This window comes from Microcaecilia unicolor, chromosome 1 (genome assembly GCF_901765095.1).
Source record: "Microcaecilia unicolor chromosome 1, aMicUni1.1, whole genome shotgun sequence".
In the NCBI taxonomy this organism is placed as follows: domain Eukaryota; kingdom Metazoa; phylum Chordata; class Amphibia; order Gymnophiona; family Siphonopidae; genus Microcaecilia; species Microcaecilia unicolor.
The window spans coordinates 21,142,455-21,168,016 of record NC_044031.1 but is presented as its reverse complement, the minus strand read 5'-3'; the positions used below and the strand labels follow the sequence as shown (position 1 = coordinate 21,168,016).

At 51.0% G+C, this 25,562-nt stretch overlaps 1 protein-coding gene across 1 annotated transcript in view; it reads left to right on the top strand.

The window, feature by feature from the left end:
• The window catches only part of LOC115463276 (zinc finger protein 271-like), a 972,359-nt gene that overhangs the window by 916,990 nt on the left and 29,807 nt on the right, over nucleotides 1-25,562 (top strand). Inside the window, exon 2 of the mRNA XM_030193649.1 lies at nucleotides 16,057-16,183. Within this exon, the coding sequence (XP_030049509.1) occupies nucleotides 16,057-16,183 (127 nt within the window). The remainder of the gene's footprint in view (nucleotides 1-16,056; nucleotides 16,184-25,562) is intronic.

The following is a 25,562-nucleotide window of genomic DNA, read 5'->3' as shown; positions in this document are numbered from 1 at the left end:
GACTGTTCCCTACTCTTCTGGCAAGCGTAGGTACAATCCTCCTTCTCGACAGCCTGCGGCCCAGGCTAAGCCCCAGCACGCTCGCTCTCGTCAGCAGCGTGCGCCTCAGCAAGGCCCCTCGGCTCCCCAGCAAAAGCAAGGGACGAGCTTTAGACTGGCTCCAGCAGAGCATAGCCGCCATCCAAGTGTCAGTGCCGGGCGACCTACCAGTCGGGGGGAGGTTGAAAGCTTTTCACCAAAGGTGGCCTCTCATAACCTCCAATCAGTGGGTTCTTCAAATAGTCCGGCAAGGATACACCCTCAATTTGGCCTCAAAACCTCCAAATTGTCCACCGGGAGCTCAGTCTTAGAGCTTCCAGCACAAGCAGGTACTTGCAGAGGAACTCTCCGCCCTTCTCAACGCCAATGCGGTCGAGCCCGTGCCATCCGGGCAGGAAGGGCTGGGATTCTATTCCAGGTACTTCCTTGTGGAAAAGAAAACAGGGGGGATGCGTCCCATCCTAGACCTAAGGGCCCTGAACAAATATCTGGTCAAAGAAAAGTTCAGGATGCTTTCCCTGGGCACCCTTCTCCCTATGATTCAGGAAAACGATTGGCTATGCTCTCTGGACTTGAAGGACGCCTACACGCACATCCCGATACTGCCAGCTCACAGACAGTATCTGCGATTTCAGCTGGGCACACGTCACTTCCAGTACTGTGTGCTACCCTTTGGGCTCGCCTCTGCGCCCAGGGTGTTCACAAAGTGCTTGGCTGTAGTAGCGGCGGCACTTCACAGGCTGGGGGTGCACGTGTTCCCATATCTCGACGATTGGCTGGTGAAGAACACATCCGAGGCAGGAGCCCTGCAGTCCATGCAGATGACTATTCGCCTCCTGGAGCTACTGGGGTTTGTGATAAATTATCCAAAGTCCCATCTTCTCCCAGTGCAGAAACTCGAATTCATAGGAGCTCTGCTGGATTCTCGGACGGCTCGCACCTATCTCCCAGAGACGAGAGCCAACAACTTGTTGTCCCTCGTCTCGCGGGTGCGAGCGTCCCAGCAGATCACAGCTCGGCAGATGTTGAGATTGCTGGGCCACATGGCCTCCACAGTTCATGTGACTCCCATGGCCCGCCTTCACATGAGATCTGCTCAATGGACCCTAGCTTCCCAGTGGTTTCAGGCTGCTGGGGATCTAGAAGACGTGATCCACCTGTCCACGAGTTTTCTCAAATCCCTGTATTGGTGGACGATTTGGTCCAATTTGACTCTGGGACATCCTTTCCAAATTCCTCAGCCACAAAAAGTGCTGACCACGGATGCGTCTCTCCTGGAATGGGGAGCTCATGTCGATGGGCTTCACACCCAAGGAAGCTGGTCCCTCCAGGAACGCGATCTGCAGATCAATCTTCTGGAGTTACGAGCGATCTGGAACGCTCTGAAGGCTTTCAGAGATCGGCTGTCCCACCAAATTATCCAAATTCAGACAGACAACCAGGTTGCCATGTACTACGTCAACAAGCAGGGGGGCACCGGATCTCGCCCCCTGTGTCAGGAAGCCGTCAGCATGTGGCTCTGGGCTCGCCGTCACGGCATGGTGCTCCAAGCCACATATCTGGCAGGCGTAAACAACAGTCTGGCCGACAGGTTGAGCAGGATTATGCAACCTCACGAGTGGTCGCTCAATTCCCGTGTAGTGCGACAGATCTTCCAGGTGTGGGGCACCCCCTTGGTAGATCTCTTTGCATCTCGAGCCAACCACAAAGTCCCTCAGTTCTGTTCCAGGCTTCAGGCCCACGGCAGACTGGCATCGGATGCCTTCCTCCTGGACTGGGGGGAGGGTCTGCTGTATGCTTATCCTCCCATACCTCTGGTGGGGAAGACTTTGTTGAAACTCAAGCAAGACCGAGGCACCATGATTCTGATTGCTCCTTTTTGGCCGCGTCAGATCTGGTTCCCTCTTCTTCTGGAGTTGTCCTCCGAAGAACCGTGGAGATTGGAGTGTTTTCCGACCCTCATCACACAGGACGAAGGGGCGCTTCTGCATCCCAACCTCCGGTCCCTGGCTCTCACGGCCTGGATGTTGAGAGCGTAGACTTTGCCTCTTTGGGTCTGTCAGAGGGTGTCTCCCGCATCTTGCTTGCTTCCAGGAAAGATTCCACTAACAGGAGTTACTTCTTTCTGTGGAGGAGGTTTGCCGTCTGGTGTGACAGCAAGATCCTCACTCTTGTCCTAGACAGACCCTGCTTGAATACCTTCTGCACTTGTCTGAGTCTGGTCTCAAGACCAACTCTGTAAGGGTCCACCTTAGTGCAATCAGTGCATACCATTACTGTGTGGAAGGTAAGCCGATCTCAGGACAGCCTTTAGTTATTCGCTTCATGAGAGGTTTGCTTTTGTCAAAGCCCCCTGTCAAGCCTCCTACAGTGTCATGGGATCTCAATGTCGTTCTCACCCAGCTGATGAAACCTCCTTTTGAGCCACTGAATTCCTGCCATCTGAAGTACTTGACCTGGAAGGTCATTTTCTTGGTGGCAGTTACTTCAGCTCGTAGAGTCAGTGAGCTTCAGGCCCTGGTAGCCCAGGCCCCTTACACCAAATTTCATCATAACAGAGTAGTCCTCCGCACTCACCCTAAGTTCTTGCCAAAGGTTGTGTCGGAGTTCCATCTGAACCAGTCAATTGTCTTGCCAACATTCTTTCCCCGTCCTCATTCCTGCCCTGCTGAACGTCAGCTGCACACATTGGACTGCAAGAGAGCATTGGCCTTCTATCTGGAGCGGACACAGCCCAACAGACAGTCCGCCCAATTGTTTGTTTCTTTTGATCCCAACAGGAGGGGAGTGGCTGTAGGAAAACGCACCATATCCAATTGGCTAGCAGATTGCATTTCCTTCACTTACGCCCAGGCTGGGCTGGCTCTTGAGGGTCATGTCACGGCTCATAATGTTAGAGCCATGGCAGCGTCGGTAGCCCACTTGAAGTCAGCCACTATTGAAGAGATTTGCAAAGCTGCGACGTGGTCATCTGTCCACACATTCACATCTCATTACTGCCTGCAGCAGGATACCCGACGCGACAGTCGGTTCGGGCAGTCAGTGCTTCAGAATCTGTTCGGGGTTTAGAATCCAACTCCACCCCCCGAGGGCCCTGTTTGTTCTGTTCCAGGCTGCACTCTCAGTTAGTTGGTAAATTTTTTTAGGTCAATCTCAGTTATGTCCTCGCCGTTGCGAGGCCCAATTGACCATGGTTGTTGTTTTGAGTGAGCCTGGGGGCTAGGGATACCCCATCAGTGAGAACAAGCAGCCTGCTTGTCCTCGGAGAAAGCGAATGCTACATACCTGTAGAAGGTATTCTCCGAGGACAGCAGGCCGATTGTTCTCACAAACCCGCCCGCCTCCCCTTTTGAGTTGTGTCTTCCCTTCTCTTTGTCTTGCTACATATGAGACTGGCCGGCACGAGCCGGTTTCAGGCGGGAAGACGGCCGCGCATGCGCGGTGCGCATCGGCGCGCGAGGGCTAGCAAAGGCTTTTGCTAGTGAAGATTCCGATTGGAGGGGCTGCCGTGGACGTCACCCATCAGTGAGAATGGGTACTGTGGACGCTTCCTTAGGTGGAGAAGGATAGTCCAGGAGCTCAAACATTTCAGCCCTGGGCTCGTCCTCCACAACCACCGGGAAGGGGATGGCCGTAGACATCTCCCGGGCAAAGGAAGCGAAAGACAGGCTCTCGGGAGGAGAAAGCTGCCTTTCAGGAGAGGGAGTGGGATCAGAAGGAAGACCCTCAGACTCCTCGTCAGAGAAATATCTGATGTCTTCCTCTTCTTCCCACGAGGCCTCACCATCGGTGTCAGACACAAGTTCACGAACCTGTGTCTGCAACCGTGCCCGGCTCGACTCCGTGGAACCACGGCCACGGTGGGAGCGTCGAGAGGTAGACTCCCTCGCCCGCACCGGCGAAGCTCCCTCCGCCGACGTAGTTGGGGAGCCTTCCTGGGAGGCTACCGCAGTCGATGCCGGAGACCTCACCCCAGGCAATGGGCCAGCCGGCGCCTCACTCGACAGTACCGGTGGCGCAAGCACCCCCGGTACCGGAGGGGTTGGGCGCAACAGCTCTCCCAGGATCTCTGGGAGAACGGCCCGGAGGCTCTCGTTCAGAGCGGCTGCAGAAAAAGGCATGGATGTCGATGCAGGCGTCGATGTCAGAGTCTGTTCCGGGCGTGGAGGCTGTTCCGGGCTGTCCAAAGGGGAGCGCATCGACACCTCTTGAACAGAGGGCGAGCGGTCCTCTCGGTGCCGATGCCTACTGGGTGCCGACTCCCTCGGCGACCCAGAGCTCTCGGTGCCGACACGGGAAGGGGACCGGTGACGATGCTTCTTCGATTTCTTGGAACGAAGCATGTCACCGGAGCTTCCCGGCACCGACGAGGAGGACGTAGAATCCAGCCGTCGCTTCCTCGGGGCCGAGGCCAAAGAGGGTCGGTCTCGGGGGGGCTGTACCGCAGGAGCCCTCAGAGTAGGGGGAGACCCACCCGAGGGCTCACCACCACCAGCAGGGGAATGGACAGCCCTCGCCTGCACTCCAGACGAAGCACCACCGTCCGACGACATCAGCAGACGAGGAGGTCTCGACACCACCGACGCCGACGCAGCCTTCCGATGTCGCCCCGATGCAGAGAGCCGATGCCTCGATGCAATCGGGGGCGAGGATGAAGGTCCTGGCGCTGACGACGTCGATGCACTCGATACCCCCGGTGCCGATGCCGACGAAGAGCCCGAGAACAAAATGTTCCACTGGGCTAACCTCGCTACCTGAGTCCGCTTTTGTAAAAGGGAACACAGACTACAGGCCTGAGGGCGGTGCCCAGCCCCCAGACACTGAAGACACGACGCGTGCCTGACAGTGATCGAGATTACCCGGGCGCACTGGGTGCACTTCTTGAAGCCGCTGGGAGACTTCGATGTCATGGGCGGAAAAATCACGCCGGCGAGATCAAAAGTCGAAATGGCGAAAATGGCACCACAAAAATAGGGAGAAGAAAATTTCGACCGAGGCCGAACTAGGGCCTACCCCGACGACGAAAGAAAACTTACCGGGGCAAAAAAACTCGAAATACGGGAAGGAAAAACCCAAAGGTCTCTTCCCGAAACACTCTTCTATGTAAAATTTAGGACAGAACGAATCGAAAAACGACGCGCGAGGTCAACTTTCCGGGGCACGAACGGCGAAACACAACCGTACCGAGCGCGGACAAAAGAAGACATCAGTGAGAACAAGCAGCCTGCTTGTCCTCGGAGAAAACTCTTTAGCCTTTATTTTCTCAACTACTTGCTTGGAGAACCATATCGGTTTCCTGTCATATCAAACCAAAGTGTTTGATGGTCACTGTTTCCCAGGTGGGCACCCACTCGGACATTTGACATACCATCCCCATTTGTGAGCACCAGATCCAGCGTCACTCCCTCCCTCGTGGGTTCTGTCACCATTTGTCTGAGCAGAGCACTTTGAAAACCATCCATGATCTCTCTACTTTTTTCTGATTCCGCAGATGGAACTTTCCAATCCACATCCGGCAGATTGAAATCTCCCAGCAACAGCACCTCTCTCTTCTTTCCCAACTTTTGAATATCTGTGATCAGACCTTTATCTAGTTCCTCCAGTTGTGTCAGAGGTCTGTAGACAACACCCACGTGGACTGAGGTTCTATCATCTCTTTTTAAGGTGATCCATTAAACATCATCTGCTATTTAGACACCCGGTCTCCCTGTCTCATAAGGTCCTCTTGTAATTTTTCACAATCCTCCCATAATTTAACGACTTTGAATAACTTTGTGTCGTCAGCAAATTTAATTACCTCACTAGTTACTCCCATCTCTAGGTAATTTATTATAAATATGTTAAAAGCAACGGTCCCAGCACAGACCCCTGGGGAACCCCACTAATTACCCTTTTCCATTGAGAATACTGACCATTTAACCCTACTTTCTGTTTTCTATCTTTTAACCAGTTCTTAAATCGACAATAGGACAGTACCTCCTATCCCATGACTCTCCAATTTCCTCTGGAGTCTTTCAAGAGGTACTTTGTCAAACGCCTTTTGAAAATCCAGATACACAATATCAACTGGCTCAGCTTTATCCACATGTTTGTTCATCCCTTCAAAGAAATGTAGTAGATTGGTGAGACAACATTTCCCTTCACTCCTGGGGGAGTTTTGCATTAAAAAAAATAGAAAACTATGTATAATTATGCACACTTTATTTTTATTTTTTTTGTGCAGAATTCCCCTATTAAAAGGGCTGCCATCTCCCCCAGGCATAAAATACCCTCACCCCTTTTTTCCAACTTTCATGCAAACCTCCACCCTATTCCCATGGCACACACACCCCATCCACCCTTTTTCCAGCCCCCCTCCCCATACTCCATCAACCTTTTTCCCTGTTCCATCCTGCATACATACTCCATCCACTTTTCTTCCGGTTCCCCCCCTCCCGCACATACACACACCATCCATATTTTTTCATCCCCCCCTCCCTGCACCCACTGTCCACATTTTTCCAAAGACCTCCTCCTGTGCTGTAGGAGCAGAAGGAGGAGCTGTACAGTCGTAGGTCAGGCTGCTTTCTGCTCCTCTGCCATCCCAGTCCTGACTGTTCCATTGAGCCGCACAGGCCTTTGTACAGCCATGTAGTTTAAAGAACCACTGGGAACTAAGGCAGCAGATGAGGAAGCAGCCCAACCTGTGGCTATGTAGCTTCTCTTCCAGCCCTATGAGTGTGGAGGGAGGGAGTCACAAGAGTTACTTTCTGGCTGCAGTATCTATGCCGCTGTGTCTGCAAAGGCAGACTACACATAATTCTGCACAGTCTTTGTGTGTGGGGGGGGGGGAGGGGGGGATTCTGCACTGTGCAGAACTCCTTCAGGAGTAATATTTCAGACCACCCAATGCTGGGGCTCAGCAGGTCAAAGGCAGAAATTTATCTGTTTATATATAATACTCCTGGCGAAATTCCACACAAAAAATATTCAAAATTCTGCAAGTTTGTCATAGTTTAAATAATATTTTTGCACCCACAGCCATCCACCTTTGTTCCCACCCCCTCCCTGCATGCACACTTCATCCACCTTTCTTACAGCCTTCCCCCCTGTACACAGATACCATCCACATTTTTCCAGCCCCCCAGTGGGGCCAGTCCGTCCCATGTGCAGGTAATAAGGGGGTGTAATGAGTAGTCCTGCAGCTCAGTTCTACCGGTTCCCTAGCCACTCTAGTGTCAACTTCTTGTTCCAGGGCAGGGGACCAGCAGAGCCAACAGCTGCGTAACTGCTCAGTGCACCTCTTTGCTTGGAGGAGGAGGGAGGGTGGGTTGACATACTTGGAGGGAGGGGAGGGCGGGGGTGCTCCGCCTCAGATGGCAACCAAGCTATGTATGTCACTGACTGCCAACCCCCTTCCTGCACCCACATTTCATCCACCTTTTTTACAGCCCTCCTCCCTGTAGATACCATCCATATATTTTCCAGCCTCCCTCCCTACACCCACACTTCATCCACCTTACCACCCCTCTCCCTGTAGGCAGGTACTATCCATATTTCCATATCATCATGCTGATCAATCCATAGACTGGTGGGTTGTGTCCATCTACCAGCAGGTGGAGATAGAGAGCAATCCTTTTGCCTCCCTATATGTGGTCATGTGCTGCCGGAAACTCCCCAGTATGTTCTTTATCTCAGCAGGTGGTGGTCACACACAGCAGCAGCTCTGGCTAGGTCTCCAAGCCTAATTTTTAGGTTTTGTTGAGTACCTGGGGTTGAGGGCTCTTCTTGAGCAAGTGCAAACCTGGTGGCGCCAGGTCCCTCCTTTTCTCCCCCCTCCCGCTGGCTCCGTTAAAAAAAAAAAAAAAAAATTTTGGACGTCCTTAAGGGCGTTTATTTCAACGTTTATTGCAGCTACTCACTGGGACACCAGTTCGTTACAGCTCGGAGCGAGAAGCAGGTAATTTTTACCTTTTTATAGCGGGCAGGGGGTTCCCCGATCGATCTCCACGTGGCCTATGGCGTCGGAGGGCGAGGGCGCGAAGAATCGCTCCCCGGACCGCGTGTGCGCTTCTAGCGGGGATGCGGAGGTCTTAAAGTCTGATTCGCCCTTGTTGGGTGTCAGTTTGGAGGCCGGTCAATGTCCCGGGTCTTCCTCCGGTGCGGCGGTTTTTCCCGCCATAAACGCCCATCCCCCGCTGCTCGCCTCCGCCATCTTGGCCGGCCACTCAGCTCGGACGGCTTCTTCTTGGGCCGCCCTTGAGCTGGGAGACGTTAATGCCATGGCCGCCCTTGATTTGGGCGACGGCAAAAAAGCGGCTAAAGTTAAGCACCGTTCTTCCCGCGCGGCTCCTTCGTGGAGTGTCGCGCCGGACGCCATCTTGGATGCACAGCATGTTTCTCCCCTGCTCTTGCGAGCGCCGGTTGAGGGTGCGTCTAGGGCTGTGGCCCAGGCTGCTGAAGTGCACAGTCTGGGGGGTTTCTCCCCCGAGTTTATTTTGCTGCTGCATCAGGCCTTCCTTATGCAAAACACTGCCCCTTCTCCCTTGTCCGATAAAGGGGTTGAGGCCCCCGGAAGTAAACGCCCTCGGGTGGATTCCCAGGCCTTAGAGGACTTTGTCTCCTCTGATGTAGATGAGGGCAGCGTATCTGAGTTCTCCCAACGGTCCTTTGGGGATTCCTTGGAGGAGACGGATTCCCGCTCGGATGGAGCGGATGACCCCTCTGCAGCGCGGATCTTTCGCTCAGAGGATTTGCCCACCCTGTTAGTGCAGGCCATGAGCATTTTGAAGATTTCCTCTCCAGAGGACGTCTCTCCCTCAGCCCCTGTTGGATCCGCCATTATGCTGGGGACGAAGCGCCCGCCTAGAACCTTCCACGTGCATGATGCCATGCACACCTTAATTTCGGCTCAATGGGATGTCCCGGAAGCGAGCCTCAAAGTGGCTAGGGCTATGTCCCGCCTCTATCCTTTGCCTGAAAGTGAACGTGAGGCCTTTCTTTGGCCTACCGTGGATTCTTTAATCACTGCGGTGACTAAGAAAACGGCGTTGCCGGTGGAAGGTGGCACGGCCCTAAAGGATGCCCAAGACAGAAGATTGGAGGCGTCCTTCGAGGCGGCTGCCTTAAGTTTGCAGGCCTCAGTATGCGGCTCCTATGTGGCCAGGGCGTGCCTGACGATGGTGCAGCGAGCTTCCCCCTCGGATCCTTCCTTGAGGGCTGATTGGCCGGCCCTGGAATTGGGCTTGGCTTATTTGGCAGACTTACTGTATGATGTCTTGAGAGCCTTGGCTAAAGGTATGGATCAGACAGTCTCTGCGCGGCGGTGGCTTTGGTTGAAACATTGGTCTGCTGACCACGCCTCTAAGTCCCGCCTGGCTAAGTTGCCTTTTAAAGGCAAGCTGCTCTTTGGGGTCGAGCTGGACAAAATTGTGACCGATCTCGGCACGTCTAAGGGCAAGAGGTTACCAGAGGTCAGGGCTCGGGCCAGTGCTCGCCCCGGTAACTCCAGAGGACGGTTTCAGGAAGCCCGTCGGTACCGCCCGGGCAAGTCGGGCTCCTCTGCCCCCTCTTCCTTCAAGAGGAACTTCTCCCCCAAGCAGCATTCCTTTCGCAAAGATCGCCGTCCCGGAGGTGCGTCCTCCGGTCCTCCCCCAGGGTCTCGTACCCAATGACGGGGTCCTGGTCCATGGCCCAGTGCAGATTGGAGGACGCCTGTCCTCGTTTCTGGGCGAGTGGACCAGGGTAACTTCAACGCTTGGGTGCTGGAAGTCATCAGAGACGGCTACAAGCTAGAGTTCTGCCGACCCTTAAGAGACGGGTTTGTACTCTCTCCCTGCAAGTCTCCGGTCAAAGCTGTGGCAGTGCAGCAGACCTTGGACAATCTGATCTGCCTGGGTGCGGTCGTTCCGGTGCCAGAAAATCAGCTTGGCAAGGGACATTACCCCATTTACTTTGTGGTACCAAAGAAAGGAGGTTCTGTACGGCCTATCCTCGACCTCAAAGGGGTCAATCGGGCCTTGAAAGTTCGGCACTTTCGCATGGAGACTCTCCGCTCTGTTATAGCGGCAGTGAAGGCAGGGGAGTTCCTGGCATCCTTGGACATCAAGGAAGCGTACTTGCATATTCCCATCTGGCCTCCTCCTCAACGCTTTCTGCGTTTTGCAGTCCTGGGCCGACACTTCCAGTTCAGAGCCCTCCCGTTCGGGTTGGCTACTGCCCCGCGGACCTTCTCCAAAGTAATGGTGGTCATCGTGGCCTTCCTGCGAAAGGAAGGAGTACAAGTCCATCCTTATCTGGACGACTGGTTGATCCGAGCCCCCTCTTATGCAGACTGCGGCAAAGCTGTGGACCGGATGATTGCTCTTTTGAGCTCCCTGGGGTGGATCATCAATTGGGAGAAAAGCCAGCTGCGCCCAACTGGAGTCCCTGGAGTCCCTGGAGTATCTGGGAGTTTGATTCGACACCCAAGTGGGCAGAGTGTTCCTGCCGGACAATCGGATTGTCAAACTTCAGGCTCAGGTGGACCAGTTCCTAGTAGCCTATCCGCTTCGGGCTTGGGACTATGTGCAGCTGTTGGGCTCTATGACGGCCACGATGGAAGTAGTGCCCTGGGCCAGGGCTCATATGAGACCACTACAACACTCTCTGCTGCAGCGCTGGACTCCGGTGTCGGAGGATTATGCGGTGCGCCTTCCCTTGGACCCAGCAGTGCGCAAGGCGCTGAGCTGGTGGCTGAAGACAGACAAGTTGTCTGCAGGGATGCCTATTGTGACCCCGGAGTGGATTGTCGTCACGACGGACGCCTCTTTGACGGGCTGGGGAGCCCACTGCTTGGGAAGGACAGCGCAGGGGCTCTGGTCTCCTGCAGAGGCAAAGTGGTCTATCAACCTCCTGGAACTCAGAGCCATTCGGTTGGCACTTTTGGAGTTCCTCCCGGTACTGGCGTTGAAGCCAGTACGGGTCCTGTCGGACAATGCCACGGCTGTGGCCTATGTCAACCGCCAGGGAGGTACCAAGAGCGCCCCTCTAGCCAAGGAAGCCATGAATCTATGCCAGTGGGCGGAAGCGAACCTGGAACAGCTGTCAGCGGCCCACATTGCCGGAGTCATGAATGTCAAGGCGGACTTTCTCAGTCGCCATACCTTGGATCCCGGAGAGTGGCAGTTATCGGCTCAGGCGTTCTTGGACATCACGAAGCGCTGGGGCCAGCCGAGCCTAGATCTGATGGCGTCATCGGCCAATTGCCAAGTGCCGCGCTTTTTCAGCAGAGGACGGGACCCTCGATCCCTGGGAGTAGATGCTCTTCTCCAACAGTGGCCGACACAGGAGCTTCTCTATGTGTTCCCGCCCTGGCCCATGTTGGGCAGGGTGCTAGACCAGGTGGCAAAGCATCCGGGCCGGATAATCCTGGTGGGTCCGGACTGGCCCAGACGTCCCTGGTATGCGGACTTGATCAGGCTCTCAGTGGAGGACCCTCTGCGGCTGCCAGTGGATCAGGGTCCCATGGTGATGGAGGATCCCTCCCCCTTTGGTCTTACGGCCTGGCTATTGAGCGGCAGCGTCTGAGGAAGAAGGGTTTCTCAGACAAGGTCATCGCCACTATGCTGAGAGCGAGGAAGCGCTCTACTTCTACTGCTTACGCCAGGGTTTGGCATACCTTTGCAGCGTGGTGTGAAGCAGGCTCACTTTCTCCCTTCACTGCTCCAATTTCTTCAGTGCTGGCGTTCCTGCAAGAAGGTCTGGAGAAAGGCCTGTCGCTCAGTTCCCTTAAAGTCCAGGTAGCGGCTCTGGCTTGCTTCAGGGGCCGCCTGAAGGGTGCTTCCCTGGCTTCGCAGCCAGATGTGGTATGTTTTCTCAAGGGAGTTAATCACCTGCGCCCTCCTCTGCGCTCAGTGGTGCCTGCGTGGAATCTCAACCTGGTGCTAAGAGCCTTGCAGAAGCCGCCTTTTGAACCCTTGTCGAGGGCATCTCTGAAAGACCTGACGTTGAAAGCAGTCTTTTTGGTGGCTATCACTTCAGCCAGAAGAGTTTCCGAGCTCCAGGCACTCTCATGTCGAGAGCCTTTTCTGCAGTTCACTGAGGCAGGAGTGACTATTCGCACAGTGCCTTCCTTCCTGCCCAAGATTGTTTCTCGCTTCCATGTGAATCAGCAGCTCTGTCTCCCTTCCTTTTGTAGGGAGGACTACCCAGAGGAATACTCTGCTCTCAAATATCTGGATGTGAGACGAGTCATCATCAGATACTTGGAAGTGACCAATGATTTCCGGAAGTCGGATCATCTGTTTGTCCTGTTTGCAGGTCCTCGTAAGGGTCTGCAGGCTGCTAAGCCTACAGTGGCAAGATGGGTCAAGGAAGCCATTGCAGCGGCTTATGTGGCCGCGGGGAAGGTGCCGCCTATTCAGCTGAAGGCTCACTCCACTAGAGCTCAGGCGGCCTCGATGGCAGAGGCCGGGTCCGTCTCCTTGGAAGAGATATGCAAGGTGGCAACTTGGGCATCGGCCCATACCTTCTCCAGGCATTACCGCTTGACTGTGGCTGCTCGGGCGGAGGCCCGGTTTGAAGCTTCAGTGTTGCGGTCAGGGATTTCAATGTCCCGCCCTGGGTGAGTACTGCTTCGGTACATCCCACCAGTCTATGGATTGATCAGCATGATGATATGGAAGGTAAAATTATGTATCATACCTGATAATTTTCTTTCCATTAATCATAGCTGATCAATCCATAGCCCCTCTCAGATAGGGTTACCATACGTCCGGATTTCCCCGGACATGTCCTCTTTTTGAGGGCATGTCCGGGGCGTCCGGCGGATTTTGCCCGCGCCCACGTTTGTCCGGATTTCTGGACAAACGTGAGCGCGGGTGCGGGGAGGCGCGTGCGTGCGGTGGGCGGGCGATCGGCGCCGTGGGTCTGGTGACCTGGTCTCCCGTCCCCTCCCCTTCCTTACCATGTTCCCTGGTGGTCTAGTGACGTCTTCGGGGCAGGAAAGAGCCCCCTCTTTCCTGCCCGGAGCGCTGCCTCCCCTGTCTATCATCCTTCTCGGTCTGGCTGGGGATTCAAAATGGCCGCCGAGAGTTGAACTCTCGCGAGGCCGCTTCAACTCTCGGTGGCCATTTTGAATCCCCAGCCAGACCGAGGAGGATGCAGCAGGCAAGGGCAGGCAGCGCTCCGGGCAGGAAAGAGGGGGCTCTTTCCTGCCCCGAAGAGAAGACACTACTAGACCACCAGGGCTAGATAGTAAGTGAGGGGGGGGGGGGGGTATGTGATGGGGGGAGGGGACTATGCGACGGGGGGGGGGGGAGTAGGGGCGGAACCCGACCTGAAGGGGCGTGGCATGGGGCGTGGCGGGGGCGTGGCATGAGGCGTGGTGGGGCGGGGTAGGGGCGTGACATGTGTCCTCTTTTTCAGAGGACACAAAATGGTAACCCTACTCTCAGATATCTGTACTGTTTATATTCTGGTTGCATTTCAGGTTCAAGTTTAGTCTTCAGTTACTTCAGGAGGACTTCGTGTTCAAGTTTTTTCAATTGGATTCTTCAAGAGTTGAGACGAGTTTGTGTTACAGTGAGCTGCTGCATTCCTCTCCCCTCCGTTTTACGAGGCTGGATTGAGACATAAATTCTGCCGGCGCTCCCTCCCGCTTCGTGCGGCTGTAGGGCAGCTTTGTACCCCTCCCGCTTCGGCGGCGTTAGGGTCAGTCAGCTCCTCCCGCGGTTGCAGGATAAGCCAGATCCCCCCGCATCGGCGGGGTGGTGTCCCTCCCCCGCTCCGCGGGGATGAGCTGGACGGATTCCCCTCCCCCACTTGTGTGGGGATGAGCTGGGTTAATTTCCCTCCCCCGTTTCGGCGGTGGTGAGCTGGGCAGAGTGTCCCTTTGTGGGTGTAATTCTCTAAGTGCTGAGTCCTGCGGATGGAGCTTGGATATCGACATACTGAGGAGTTTCCGGCAGCACATGACCACATATAGGGAGGCAAAAGGATTGCTCTCTATCTCCACCTGCTGGTAGATGGACACAACCCACCAGTCTATGGATTGATCAGCTATGATTAATGGAAAGAAAATTATCAGGTATGATACATAATTTTACCTTTTTCCAGTCCCCCCCCCTGCACCCATAGTCCATCCACCTTTTCGAGCCCCCACATTCCACCCATTTTTTCCAGCTCCCCCGAACAAACACTCAATTTTGATTTACATTGTTCCAGATCCCCCACTCTGTACTCACTGATCCAGTTCGGTAGGAGGAGCTGCAAAGGCTTCTTTAAAATGACCACTGTGACGTCCTGCAGCACACATCAAGTCTCAAAGGCCATTTTGAAGAAGTTGCGGCATCAGGCAGAGCAGCAGCAGCCAGAAAAGAGTGGGGTTCTTTCCTTCCACAGAGGCCACTATACCTCCAGGGCGCATAAAGGAGGCCCGGGGAGGGTCCACTGAAGCTCGGGGTGGGCAGAGCAGGCCAGTCAGCCATCCTTTTATCCTTATTACCGCGGGATAGAACTAATTGTGATCCCCATTCCCGCAGTACTACCCTGTGATTTTCTTTTAAAAATTTCCCGATTCTGCAAGAAAAAGGTAAATCTTGCATGGCTGTTGAATTCTGTGTTAAATACTGCACTGCGCAGTTGCACAGAATTCCGCCAGGATTAATATAATTTGCAGACACTATTACAAAGCAATTATTGCAACTAGAAACCAGTTACACAGAATCTGAGATACAAAATCTAATCTCCCTTTGTAGACCCCTGATTTCTCTCCTGCCCTCAGGAGGGTCCCACAATTCCATTCCCTAGCCCCAGATCTGCTTGGGGTCCCCACTGTAAAGTGTCCCAGGTTAGAAAGCTGCAGCAGTATTTGCAACAAAACAGGAAGTTGGGGACAGTCTCCTAACTGAGGGGAACCTTTTTGCAGTTTGCAGGATTAGAAATTAATTTGGGGCTTTCTCTGGTTGAGGGAGATGAGCTGAAGGATTTGTCTTTTGCAGTGTAGGAAGAAGGGACAAAAGGGCTGAAGCTGAGATTTGGAGCTGGAAGTTACTAATTAATCTGCAAATGAATGGAACAAAGAAAAGATTAATTTCAGCCTCCTCTGCACATTGAGAGCTAAACCTTTCTTGTTGACTTACTCTACCCCTTTTAGTGCCGATTGGTCAGAATCGTGCATGGGGTGGGACTAGCAGTAGAAGAGTCCGCCCTCTTCTAGTGATAAGGGAGGGAAGAGAAGTTCCTGGAAAGGACAAAGCTCCTCTTCCCGCCTTCATTAACATTCTGACCAATCAGAAGTAAAAGGGGTGGAGAGAAGAAAAGACTGTTCTTTAATCTAACCTCCTGAACCGGATCAGGAGGTCTCACTTTAAAGCCCCACCCTCTCCTTGTCTTTTGTGATGTCATCAGTCTGTGCCGCACAGCAGGAGAGACCGAGGCTTTTTAATTTGCAGCTTAACAGGTTTTTCTGCCCTTGTGTCCCTTCTCCCGTCCCAGCACTGCAAGAGTCAAATCTTCAGCGCCTATTCGTCAGCCAAAGAAAGATCCCTTCATTTCTAATTCTGGAAACTGCGAAAGCAGAGAGGAAAATGCCTGCAGGAGCTTCTGTTCAGGTAGGAAATTGGCCCTATCTTCCTGTTAATTTGTTGCACCTTTCTAACCTGGGACACACTGCACAGTCTGGACCCCAAGCAGACCTGGAGAAGGGACTCTGGGATCCTCCTGTGGGGAGAGAGATCAGAGGTCCTACAAAGGAAGATTTTGTGTCCCAGCTTTCTAGTTGCTATAATCCTGCTCTGTGATGGTCTCTTCAAATCATATACATACAAAAATCTGTCCCTCTGCTTTGCTGAGCCCCAACCCTGGGTAGACTAAAATATAACCCTGTTGTGGGAAGGGGGATGGGACTTGATATACTGCCTTTCGATGTGTGTTATGTAGTCCTAAATTATATGAATCCAGCAAAACTTTCCCTGCCCCAGTGAGCATCAGCTTTCGGAAATGTCCTCATGGATGCAATGCAGAAGATGCTGAGTGAGTTTCTGGTTTGTATTCCAGATGCAAGTGACGTTTGAGGACATCGCTGTCTCTTTCTCCCAGGAGGAGTGGGAGTATTTAGATGAAGGACAGAAGGAGCTTTACAAGGAGGTGATGACGGAGAATTATCAGACTCTGATCTCACTGGGTAAGGGATAATTTTACAGTTTTATTAGTAGTATTTGGGCATCATTATAAAGCCAAAATGCATACAAAAAAAGAGAAAAAGATCACATTAAAAAATGAAATATATTAATGCTCTAAAGTAAAATTATGTAGAAACACTGCTGCACTCAAACTGATCACGTCAGTGGAAATATAGCCAGTAATTGACGGTGTCTTATCACAAACTGGCACCTATTAATCACAGGTTAAAACTCTCCAGTATATATCTCCTGTTAAACTAGTCAAGCAGATAAAGAAAGTATCTTTTCATGACAATAGTTAAACTACATAAACAATGAAAATGACTTGAAATATTGCTGATAATTGAAATACATTTTTTACACTTTTGCATTTTTGACATTTATGCCCCACATTAGCCGATTGAGTTCAGTGTGGCTTACAATTAGACAATAAATCATACAGTAATAAAAGGGTAATTCCTTCAATTGATGATAGCAGAGTAAAAATTACATAGCAATCTCTTAACACCTGTATTATTTGTAGCTTAAATCTTAGGGGTCATTTTACTAAGCCGCAGTTAAAAAGTGGTTTGTGGTAGTGTAGGCGCAGGGTTTGGGCGCGTGCAGAAATATTTTTCTGCGCACGTATGTATTGCTTAGGTAGTGCAGCCTGCTCACTTAATCACTACAGACTGCTCAAAGAATAAAATACTACAGATTCTTCTGGATTCGTATTGGGTAAATGAAACTCTTTATGAGCACTTTAATTGGAGAGTGTATAACTCGTATTGTTCCAACTACACAATGATTAAGAAATATACACACTGACTAAGTCAGATTAGGAGATATGCACACTAATCAAGCCATCTAACTAAAAGAAAGCTATAAAACATATATATATATATATATATATACAGTGCTTCCTTGTCATCAAGCAGATGAATCCATTACGAATGGGTTGTGTCCACCTACCAGCAGGGGGAGATAGAGAACACTGAAAACCATAGTGCCTCCTGGACAGCTAGCTCCATCTGCCTCTCAGTATTCTCTATCTACCCAGCAGGGTTGGACGCAGCTTATTCAGCTCCTTCAATAATCTACCTGGGGTGACTCCTGGGCTTTTGCCAGTTGTAGCAGGGGTGTTGTGGCTATTGCAGCTTCACTTTAAAGGCACATAGGTTGAGGGTCACGTGACGAGATGAGCGGGAGATGACGCTCATTGCGCAGCTCCTGCCTTCCCTTAGAATCTTTATCAAAAATTCGTCTTCAAAATTTGATACAATACCCCACAAACGAAGGTAAACGAAAGTCTTTTGAACGGAGAACAGTTTAATACTATTTTTGGTGAGAATGACATCTAAGATCACCAGAAAAGAGAGAGAAAAGACCCGGCCACCCGACGACAAGATGGCGGCTCCGGCGAGCCCGGGGACATCAGCGGTGGGATCCGCGTGGGCAGCCGAGATCGTCGGGGAAGTTACTCAGGCACTGGAAGCCATCCTAGAGAAAAAGCTGGGAGCGCTGGATAACAAGTTGGAACAACTACATAGCAGCGTAACGCAGATACAATTGGACATGGGGCAATACCAACAACGGGCAAGCGATACGGAAGATCGTGTGGATAAGATGGAAACAGAAGTAAGCCGCTTACAAAAGCTAATCGCTACTTACACTGACAAAATCGAAGACCTCGAAAATAGATCGAGGCGTAACAATCTTCGCCTCGTGGGGCTCGCTGAAGACCTGGGAGAACGAGACCTGGCCAAATACCTTGAGACATGGCTTACCAAAGAACTACAGTTGCCGATTGCGCTGGGCCCGTTGCATATTGAAAGGGCACACCATCTGGGCCTTAAGCAGGGAGTAGAAGGGCGGCCCAGGGTGGTTATATGCCGCGTACTTAATTTTGCCCACAAGGTAGCCATTCTGCAGGCGTTGAGAAGCGGAAAAGACCTGCACAGCGGCAATCGGAAGGTCTTATGCTTTCAAGATTACTCGGCCGCGGTAGCAGCGCAACGAAAGAAATTTTCCCCAGTGTGCTCGGAGCTGGTACAGCGAAAAGTTAGATTCACTTTGATGTATCCTGCGAAGCTGCGAGTGAATCACCAAACGGGAAATAAAATATTTACCACAGTAGAGGAGGCGAAAGAATTCCTAGAACAACTGGAAGGAGAAAACTGAAGCGCCACTATGCTCACACGAAGAAAGTATAAAACTAGAGGAGATAAATAACCAGTGCACCAATTGATGGCACCAAATTCAAGAAACCTCAACAGAAGGACAACAGCAATAAATAATACTTTCACCCTAGAGTTGAGACTGTGTTAAACTAAACATAGCAGAACGGATATGGGCATATACAGTGGAAAACATCACTAAGATGCAGAAAGGATAAAATACAGTATTCAACTGTGAACATGGTCCCAATGGATGACTCTGCATTTATAGTGGAAACTGAGATTATAAAAGATGATACAGCAAGACAGCACCGAAACACAGATTGAACAATTTTGAATAGGGATTATGAAAGCCATCTAAGATCACTAACTTAACCACAACAGACATCTCGATCTAATCTGGCAGCAGATAATACAGAGATGAAGAAAGGTATGATGAATAACTGTGTCAAGCTGTACTGTTGCTACTATTAAATTGATTTGCAGGATCTTGGATTAAAGATAGATACAACCATTGTGGAAATAGCAAAACATAGGAAGCAATTTTAAAGAGAGCTATAATGTGGATCTTGGGGCTTAGTTAGAAAGACCCACAACATACACGTGGGACTATAATTGAAATACTTGATTATGCTATCACTACAGGAGCCTTGGATTACAAATGAAGCTGCAACATGGCAGCAATGGGACACAGATGGTGTAACACTGACTTGGGCCTGTGGAAACCATGTAAGTTTATGAGGATGATCATCATAGACTTACTGAGCTAACCTAATAGCAGATAATACAGAGATGAAGAGAAGAACTTTGAGTACTCATATAACACTGCATTGATGTTCATGTTAAATTGCACTGTATGGTTAAAGTTTGAAATCTGTTACTAATCAATATAGGGGTCATAAAACATATAAGAGACTCATCAGCGAGTTAATAGAGGGAAGCAATAGCAAAGACACATAAGACAGGGGATTAACGGTATAAGGGTAGGAACTACAGGGAATGGCTAGAAGATTATAAGGAGGGGGGGGGGGAATGAAGATGACGAATATACTAAATACAAATTAGAACAGAAAAAGGGAGAGGCGTCGATGGTGACCTAATTCCAATAGGGATAGAAGGGGGGGGGGGAGAGGGGATTCACGGGGAAAGGGAAGGAATAGGGGAGGGGAGGAGGGAGCGGGGCTATAGGAGAGCTTACCAGAAAACACAAATGATACCTGAAAAGAGGGATAGACTACTCGTTCGAATATTAGGAACGGGGGGGGGGGGGGCTGGAGGCTGGGCTGGCTCCTCTCGGGCATCAAGATCACGCAAATATGGAAATGGATGGGCCAAAACAGACGCACTAATTAAGGTTATTACATGGAACGTTGGAGGTATCCCTTCGCCCATAAAAGATTAAAAATCTTAAGACACCTCCAACGGCTTAGAGCTGACATAGCTTTTTTACAAGAGACACATTTATCTGCAGAAGAACATGCTAAGCTGAATAAATGGTGGGTGGGGGAATGTGTGTCAACAGCAGCGATAGGGAGAAAAAGGGGAGTGGCAATTCTAATTAGAAAAGGAATAGCAAGTCATATTCATAAGATAATCCAGGACCCAGAGGGTCGATATGTGTTAGCTATTGTCACAATTAATAGACAAAAACTCTTGCTGGGCAGTATATATGCTCCAAATGTCCTAGATCTTAAATTTTACAAGAAACTAGTGGCAAAAATAGTACACTTAGAATCAATACCCATAATACTGGGAGGAGATTTTAATATGACCTGGGACCCACAATTAGATCGCTCGCACCCTCCGGCAACAACCCACCGGACACAAACTAGAGGGTTAACTGAACTATGCACCACACTAGATCTCATAGATATATGGAGGACACTGCATCCCGGGATTAGAGAATATACACTTATGTCAAGGGCCCATGGCACCTCTTCCAGGATTGATTATCTATTAACATCAAGCACACTATGTCCCACAGTTAGAGACGCAGACATAGGACCGTGCGTTATCTCGGATCATGCGACGGTACATATGAATTGGATGGGGGGGTTGGAAGAAGAGAAGTTTCGGGGGTGGACGTTCCCAACGTATCTAGTAAATAATGTGAGATTTCGAGAACATCTACAAACGAAATGGGCCGAGTACAAACATTTTAATGAGGAAACAGTACCAACTTCAACTAATTTTTGGGAAGCCAAGGTGGTCTTGCGGGGAGAAATTATCAGTTTCACTACCCAATACAAACGTGCAAGAGATAGGGAAATCTTGCGACTTGAGAGACAATTGCGAGAAGTGAATAGGCACTATGGCTTAAATCCTTGCCCTCGACTTAGACAGGAGGTACTGGAGATGCAGGCGGCTCTCAACTCCTTACTTCATGACAGGGAAGTGAAATCCCCAACATATTATCGATTTCAATTATATAAATTTGGGAATAAAGGAGGGAAATTTCTGGCAAGAATTATTGCCCCTAGATACGCTTCCAGAAATATCATTAGTTTAAAAACACAAGAGGGGAGTTTGATACATTCTAATAAGGAAATCAGACAGGCATTCAAAACATACTATCAACACTTATATAGCTCCACAGAGCAGGAAGGACTATCAGGCAAGCAATATCTCCAAAACCTTACGATCCCACAGATAAATGAGCATGACCGCAATCTATTGAATGCGGAGATTAGTGAGGATGAGATCACATGGGCTATAGGACACAGTAAGACGGGCAAAGCGCCAGGCCCCGATGGATACAAAGCAGAATTCTATAAATTATTGGGAGAGTCGATTATACCTACATTAACTAAAGTGTTCAATGAATGGATAACAAATGGTACACTACCTGAGCATTTAAATTTAGCACGCATAATCGTGTTTCCAAAGCCTAATCGAGATGCGCAACTAGTAACGTCGTATCGACCTATATTGCTTATTAACCATGAAGCAAAACTATTCACAAAAATTTTAGCAAATAGACTAGGCCGTGTTCTACCAAAAATAATCCATGAAGCTCAAGTTGGCTTTGTGCAGGGCAGATCGGTTGCCAAGAACATCAGACGAATCTTGACATCATTGGAATACTTAGGGCACACTAATGAACAAGCTTTAATGATTAGCTTCGTCGCTGAAAAGGCGTTCGATAGAGTGGAATGGTCTTTCTTACATGAGGGATGGAGGGATATGGTATACAAGGCGAGTTTGTGCAGGCGATTAGAGCTTTGTACGCAGCCCCTCTAGCGCAAGTAATGGTCAATGGGAATCTATCTGAGGCAATTCATATAGGCAGGGGAACGAGACAAGGTTGCCCGCTATTGCCCTTACTTTTCGCATTATATTTGGACCCTCTAATTAGGGATATTCAAGACTACCCAGTGGTGCCTGGAGTGGACATACAACATCAGATGTTCAAATTGGCTGCATTTGCTGATGACTTGCTAATCATTTTAAAGAACCCAAGAGAAGCGCTGGGTAATGTATTAGAAATTTTTAGTGAGTTCGGAGATTACTCGGGATTCACACTAAATCTTGACAAATCGGAGGCCCTAGCTTTAAATGCAGACGCCCATAGATTTCCCGTTAAAGTGGGCAACTAAATCTTTTAAATATTTAGGCATCTTACTACCGGTAAATACAAGAGACCTATATGATTTAAATGTTAGCAAACTCAAAGAGCAGACCATGCACCAGTTAGACTCCTGGCATAACCTTACGATATCTTTGGCAGGGAGGATACGTTTAGCAAGGATGGTGATAATGCCGAGGTGGCTGTATGTTTTACAGGTTTTACCACTAAGACTCAAGCAAACTGACATAAAATACTTTTATAAAATCCTGATGAAATTCTGTTGGGCTGGGAAAAGGGCCAAACTTCAATAGAAATTCCTACTAGGAGGGTGGAGACAAGGGGGAATGAGGATTCCAAATATTAAATACTACAATATGGCTTGCTTGCTACGACAGGTTAGAGATTGGCTATTGAATACATCGGCTCATACACCACTTGAGTATGAGACTTTGCCCCATATAATTATACTAGCCGTTAAGCCCGTTAAAACGGGCGCGTATTGGAATGTTTTTTTTCCCAAGGCCCCCCTCCCGTTGCAGCTGCAAGGCCCCCTGCCATCCTCCTTCCCTGCCAGCTCCAAGGCCCCCTCTGTCCCTCCCTCCCAGCTCCAAGGCTCCAGTCCTCCCCCCTTCCCAGCTGCAAGGCCCCCTGCCCTCCCTCCCTCCCAGTTCCAAGGCCCCAGGCCCTCCCCCCCAGCTCCCAAGGCCCCCTTCCCTCCCTCCCTCCCAGTTCCAAGGCCCCCTGCTCTCCCTCACAACTGTAAGGGGCCCCATTCCCTCACAACTGTAAGGGCCCCCCTGCCCCTCCCTCCCAGCTCCAAGGCTCCAGTCCTCCCCCCTTCCCAGCTGCAAGGCCCCCTGCCTGCCCTCCCTCCCTCCCAGTTCCAAGGCCCCAGGCCCTCCCCCCCAGCTCCCAAGGCGCCCTTCCCTGCCTCCCAGTTCCAAGGCCCCAGGCCTTCCCCCCCAGCTCCCAAGGCCCCCTTCCCTCCCTCCCTCCCAGTTCCAAGGCCCCCTGCTCTCCCTCACAACTGTAAGGGCCCCCCTGCCCTCCCTCCCAGCTCCAAGGCTCCAGTCCTCCCCCCTTCCCAGCTGCAAGACCCCCCGCCCTCCCTCCCTCCCAGTTCCAAGGCCCCAGGCCCTCCCAGCTCCCAAGGCCCCCTTCCCTCCCTCCCTCCCAGTTCCAAGGCCCCCTGCTCTCCCTCACAACTGTAAGGGCCCCCCTGCCCTCCTTCCCAGCTCCAGTCCTCCCCCCTTCCCAGCTGCAAGGCCCCCCGCCCTCCCTCCCAGTTCCAAGGCCCCCCCAGCTCCCAAGGCCCCCTTCCCTCCCTCCCAGTTCCAAGGCCCCCTGCTCTCCCTCACAACTGTAAGGGCCCCCCTGCCCTCCCTCCCAGCTCCAGTCCTCCCCCCTTCCCAGCTGCAAGGCCCCCCGCCCTCCCTCCCAATTCCAAGGCCCCAGGCCCCCCCAGCTCCCAAGGCCCCCTTCCCTCCCTCCCTCCCAGTTCCAAGGCCCCCCCTTCTTCCCAGCCAGCTGGAAGGCCCCCTTCAGTCCAGCCCTCCCAGCTCCAAGGCCCCCCTCTTTCTGAGCCCCCCCCTGCCCCCCCCCCCCCCCAAGGTAGCCGCTACCGCCCCCCCCCACGCCGGAGTCGTCACCACCCCCCCCCCTTCTCCCGGCCCGGGCCCTCTCTTTGTTATTCAACTTACAGCAGCGCCGAAACAGCAGCAAGCAGCAGCTCCCGTTGGCCTTCCTTCACTGCCTGTGCCTCGCCCTCGTGTGACGTCACGTCGGCGAGGGCGGGGCACAGGCAGTGAAGGAAGGCCAACGGGAGCTGCTGCTTGCTGCTGTTTCGGCGCTGCTGTAAGTTGAATAACAAAGAGAGGGCCCGGGCCGGGTGAAGGGGGGGGTGGTGGCGACTCCGGCGTGGGGGGGGCGGTAGCGGCTACCTTGGGGGGGGAGCGGTAGCGACGTCAGCGGTTCCCTCCCTCCCCTTCCGCGCAGTTTCCCTCTCTGTCCCGCCCCCTCCCCCTCCCGTCATCACGTCTTGACGCGGGGGCGGGACAGAGAGGGAAGTCTCTACTGCGCATTTGCAGGTGAGTCGGTCACTTGCCATTTATAGGTTTGATAGCGTTATTACACACTCAGAATAAAATACTCCCCCATAGATTTAAACATAGTGTTTTGCTCCAGCCCATCAGGGAAGCGTGGAGATATATAGGGAAACTCCTGGGGGGAGACCCATCTATCACCGAGTTACTAACTATTCGGGGCAACCCGATGTTTTTGCCAGGGATAGAGAATCAAACCTTTGTCACATGGGAAAGAAATGGCATAGTAACCATGCAAGATATACTGGGGGCTGATGGGCATATCAAAGCGGTAACACAAATGCAAATTTCTGGACAATGGAGGGATCATTTTGCGCATCGCCAACTCACACATTATGTGCGCACACTAAATACAGAAGAGATTAAGAAGCAATTAGGTGAGAAAGTTAGAAAATTCTTTGAAGAAATAGCTGAAGAGGTCCCGTCGATCTCCAGCATACATTTGAAATTGTGGGGACTGATGCCTGGGAGAGAGTTTAGCCAACTTCGTCAGAAATGGGAAACAGATATAGGCAGGGCATTGACAGAATGGAATATTGTAAAACAAATACAGGATATACCCAGAATAGTAGGAGGGGCAGGCCTTCGGGAATGTGCGTTTCGTATACTGCATAGGGCTTATTTTACCCAGACACAACTATACAAGTCAGGGGGCATCCATACCGCTACCGGCCTGAAATGTCAGAGGGCAGATAATACGCTATATCATGCGATATGGGTGTGCCCTTTAATAAAACGATACTGGAGACACATAGCTGTATTTCTATCTACAATTGTCAATTGTGATATAGCATTGAATCCCTTATGTTTAGTATTAGATAAACATGACACCTTTCCCAGATTAAACAAAGACAAAATAATGCTGTGTCGCAAAGTATGTCTCATTGCCAAAAAATGCATAATGCACACTGGACCTCTGTACACCCTCTGACCTTCTGGCATTGGCGGAACCAGGTACACCAATTGCTTACTTGGGAAGCGAGAGAGGCAAAAGGAACGTACAAGCGAAAAGTGCGCTTTCTAAAAATTTGGGGGTGTTGTTATTTGGACGGGATGACTCACAGAGGGAGAAGTCGAATTCTTAATACTCTGTAATATTCTTGGGTATCAATTGTGGTAACAGAAGACTCATCTATAGGTTAATAGGGGGGGGAGGGGGGGGGGTCTTTTGACCAAGTTGTGATATTGGTTATATCATACAGCTGAGACCAAAGGGTAACAAATGAAAAAACATAAGGCAATGGAGGATGATATTATTTTACTTTATTATATAAATGATGTTTTTTTTTCTTTTGTCAACAATCTTACAATAGTATGTCAGCTTATCGGAGGGGAGGGATGGGGAAGGAAAGGGGGGTGGAAATTATTACAAAATATTGTTGATGTTATACTTAGTTGACTGTGATGTATATGTACTAATTTTGGTGTATGTATAACGGTCTGCCATTATGATAATACAATAAAAAAAGTTGAAACATAAAGGCACATTGGTTTGTCCTTTCCCTGCCTTTCCCACTCTCCTGGACCTCCAGAGTGCCTCTGTAGCTGTTGCCTC